Here is a 2676-nt window from a genome sequence, read left to right as displayed (position 1 = left end):
AGCAGATCGCATCTTTCCTGAACGGCGGTTTTGCAATTCTCGGTTTTGTCCGTCGAAGCTTTCACCTTGCTCAACTGAGAGTCATAGACGCAAGATGAGAGTTGACATTACTGTAGGCCTCCAAGACATTTGCTACAAAGACAATTAGACCAACATTTGAAAAGATTGCATTGAAGTCGATTACAAATAATTATCAAATTTATACGAGAAAACTCTCAAAAACGGTTGATTTATGTGTTACTGTACTTGCCTTTATAATTGCAGTGTGTCTGCGCTCCATTAGATCAAATTTAAGAATATTTTGAGAAATTTGCTCGATATATTTGTTGCCTAGGTCTTTTGTGCCAATAGTGAGAGAGGAATGATATATAAAGTCAAAGGTCGTTTACATATATAGTCGTGGGCGGGTACGGCGGGGTAAAAATCTAATGTCCAACGAAATTTAGAAATATCTCTTTCAAGATGCTGTAACTGGATGAATAATTACTTTTGATTTACCATGTATTTTCCTTTATCGCCGCGGCTCTTATTTTTCGCGGACTTCAGAAAGAAAACTGTTATTAGAGAACGGCGCTAATGTGAGATGGGTACTTAATAATTTCACATGAAAACCATGCGTCCAACATCTCTGATTGATATATGTATAGTACATAGTATGTCTAGAAAAGAACATAAAGACCAAGTCTGTGAAAAACGTCACTTCTAGCTTGCACATGAAATGCCAGTACCCTTCATCAGGATAAAATAGGTGAAGATACAACGGTAACAGTTTATAGTAGCTTTAGTCATGATTCGACTGCTTGGAAGCGCCTCGACCGAAGATTGAGACGCTACAGAAACCACTTTGTTGCCACTCCAGTCGTGAGAGATGATTGCGTTAGCCTGGTGAGATTGCGTTCTACAAGCATTTGATCGTCAAGAGTAGTTTTAGATAATTACATTGTAGAAAGTGACCATCTAATATCCAGTGAGGCATGGTGGGACAAAAAGCAATCTCGTTTCGCAATGTCTGTCGCTTTCTCGACTACGTGGCGCGTCAAACCGATTGTTAGCGTGTTCTACCGCTGGAGTCATTTGCCGAGCTGTAGATACGTATATGTTCACAAATGATATATTAGAAATAATACAGGTTGCTACAGATACAATATCAGAAGGCAGTGTTACTAGGTTAGGGTGCAACCAGCTCCACACTCCATCCTGCTGTTGAATCTATGCAAGATTGTCATCTAGATGCTCTGGAGAGATTGAAGTTGCGAAATAACTTGACCGAACGAAGGTCTGTGTGATGGTCTGGGTGACCAGCAGTCTTTTATAATCACGGCTAACGGCTGTGGACAATCTTGAGGAATCACAGGTCTTTCGTTTGCAACAACGGCGTCGGTTACTTGATGAACGAATCTATATTGATCGTATGGAAGCTGTCTTGTCCAGATTTCCCACAACACAATTCCAAAACTGCAAATACAAAACGCTCATGTCACCATTTATTTGCTTAAATTTACTTAACAATACCTGTAAACGTCTACTGCAGTATCGTATGGTTCTCGAAGAGTCAATTCCGGAGCTCGCCACCTCGCGGTTCCAACACCTGCATAAGATAAACCTTCTCGTTTTGGAAGAAGAGAAATCCGTTGTTGATCTGAGCGATATCGATGTCTAATCTGTCGTCCGTCTATTCTTCTTGTGTTACAGCTAACGTCTCTCCCTAAACCGAAATCAGCCACTTTAACAATCCATTCTCTGCTTACCAAAAGATTATCGCTTTTTAGATCTCGATGTATTCGAGGCGGTTCCAACGTGTGAAGAAAATGCATACCTCTTGCTACATCCATGGCAAATAATAACTTACGCTCATAGTCGATATCAATCGATAAATCGTATAGTACATTTCTTAGAGATCCTCGCTCCATATATTCCATGACAAGAAAAGGAACATCTCCAGGTTGAGACTTTCCTGCACCAATGAAGAGAACGATATTCTTGTGTCTTACAGTTCTCATAAACATTATCTCCGTTTCAAAGTCATCTATAGACTTGGGTAACCCGACGGCCACCATTTTCTTTACAGCGACAATGATGTCTCTGTATAAAGCTTTGTAAACGGATCCAGATGCTCCGTATCCAATTAATTCTTCCGACCCCACTTCCTCTTCATCTATTTGCCATACGTTTGTCAACACTGTCACTTCATTTTGCAAAACACGTTCGTTCGTTCTTTTTCTTTTAAGAAGTAACAGATACGCTGTTATGCTAGCGGAAGCAACAGCAACAAACACAACTATCCCTGCTCCTATCAACCAGTAGGTAGGATATTGGCATGTAGAACCTGTAAAGCCAACGTAACATTGACAGACTGGCCGTAGACTTCCCTCGTTGAAATCGACTACACATTTGCCGTATTTGCAGCGATCGACATCGCACACTGTGCACTCCGACAGTTTGCGAGCTCCAATGTCGAAGGTCGTTAGCCCGTACGGACACGGAATGCAGTCAGAATCAGAATATAACGTCTCTCTGTAATATCCCTTTTTACAAAAATTGCAATATTTGTCGGATATGTTAGATGAGGTAAATCCAGCTGGACATTTGACTGCTAAATATTTGATGTTTATTTGAATTGTGTCAAACATAACAAGGAATCCTTTCCAATAGAAAGATTTTGATATTGGTGCAGTC

General features: G+C 40.5%; 1 protein-coding gene across 1 annotated transcript; it reads right to left on the bottom strand.

Moving 5' to 3' along the window:
• Positions 1-1119: 1119 nt before the first annotated feature.
• On the bottom strand, positions 1120-2243 carry LOC134194272 (probable serine/threonine-protein kinase drkC). The gene is made up of 2 exons (XM_062663198.1): positions 1513-2243; positions 1120-1455 (listed from the first exon to the last, which is right to left on the bottom strand). The coding sequence occupies exons 1-2, from the start codon at positions 2055-2057 to the stop codon at positions 1227-1229; spliced, it is 774 nt and encodes a 257-aa protein (XP_062519182.1). The 5' UTR covers positions 2058-2243; the 3' UTR covers positions 1120-1226.
• Positions 2244-2676: the final 433 nt, after the last annotated feature.

The sequence above is a fragment of the Corticium candelabrum genome, chromosome 18 (genome assembly GCF_963422355.1).
Source record: "Corticium candelabrum chromosome 18, ooCorCand1.1, whole genome shotgun sequence".
NCBI lineage: Eukaryota > Metazoa > Porifera > Homoscleromorpha > Homosclerophorida > Plakinidae > Corticium > Corticium candelabrum.
The sequence above is the reverse complement of the archived record's forward strand: the minus strand, read 5'-3'. Positions and strand labels throughout refer to the sequence as shown.

Coding starts and splice junctions, on each gene's coding strand:
- LOC134194272 (XM_062663198.1), bottom strand. CDS start 2,057: ATGGTGGCCGTCGGGTTACCCAAGTCTATAGATGACTTTGAAACGGAG. Junction 1,456..1,512: donor ACTGCAGTAGACGTTTACAG/GTATTGTTAAGT, acceptor TTGTATTTGCAG/TTTTGGAATTGTGTTGTGGG.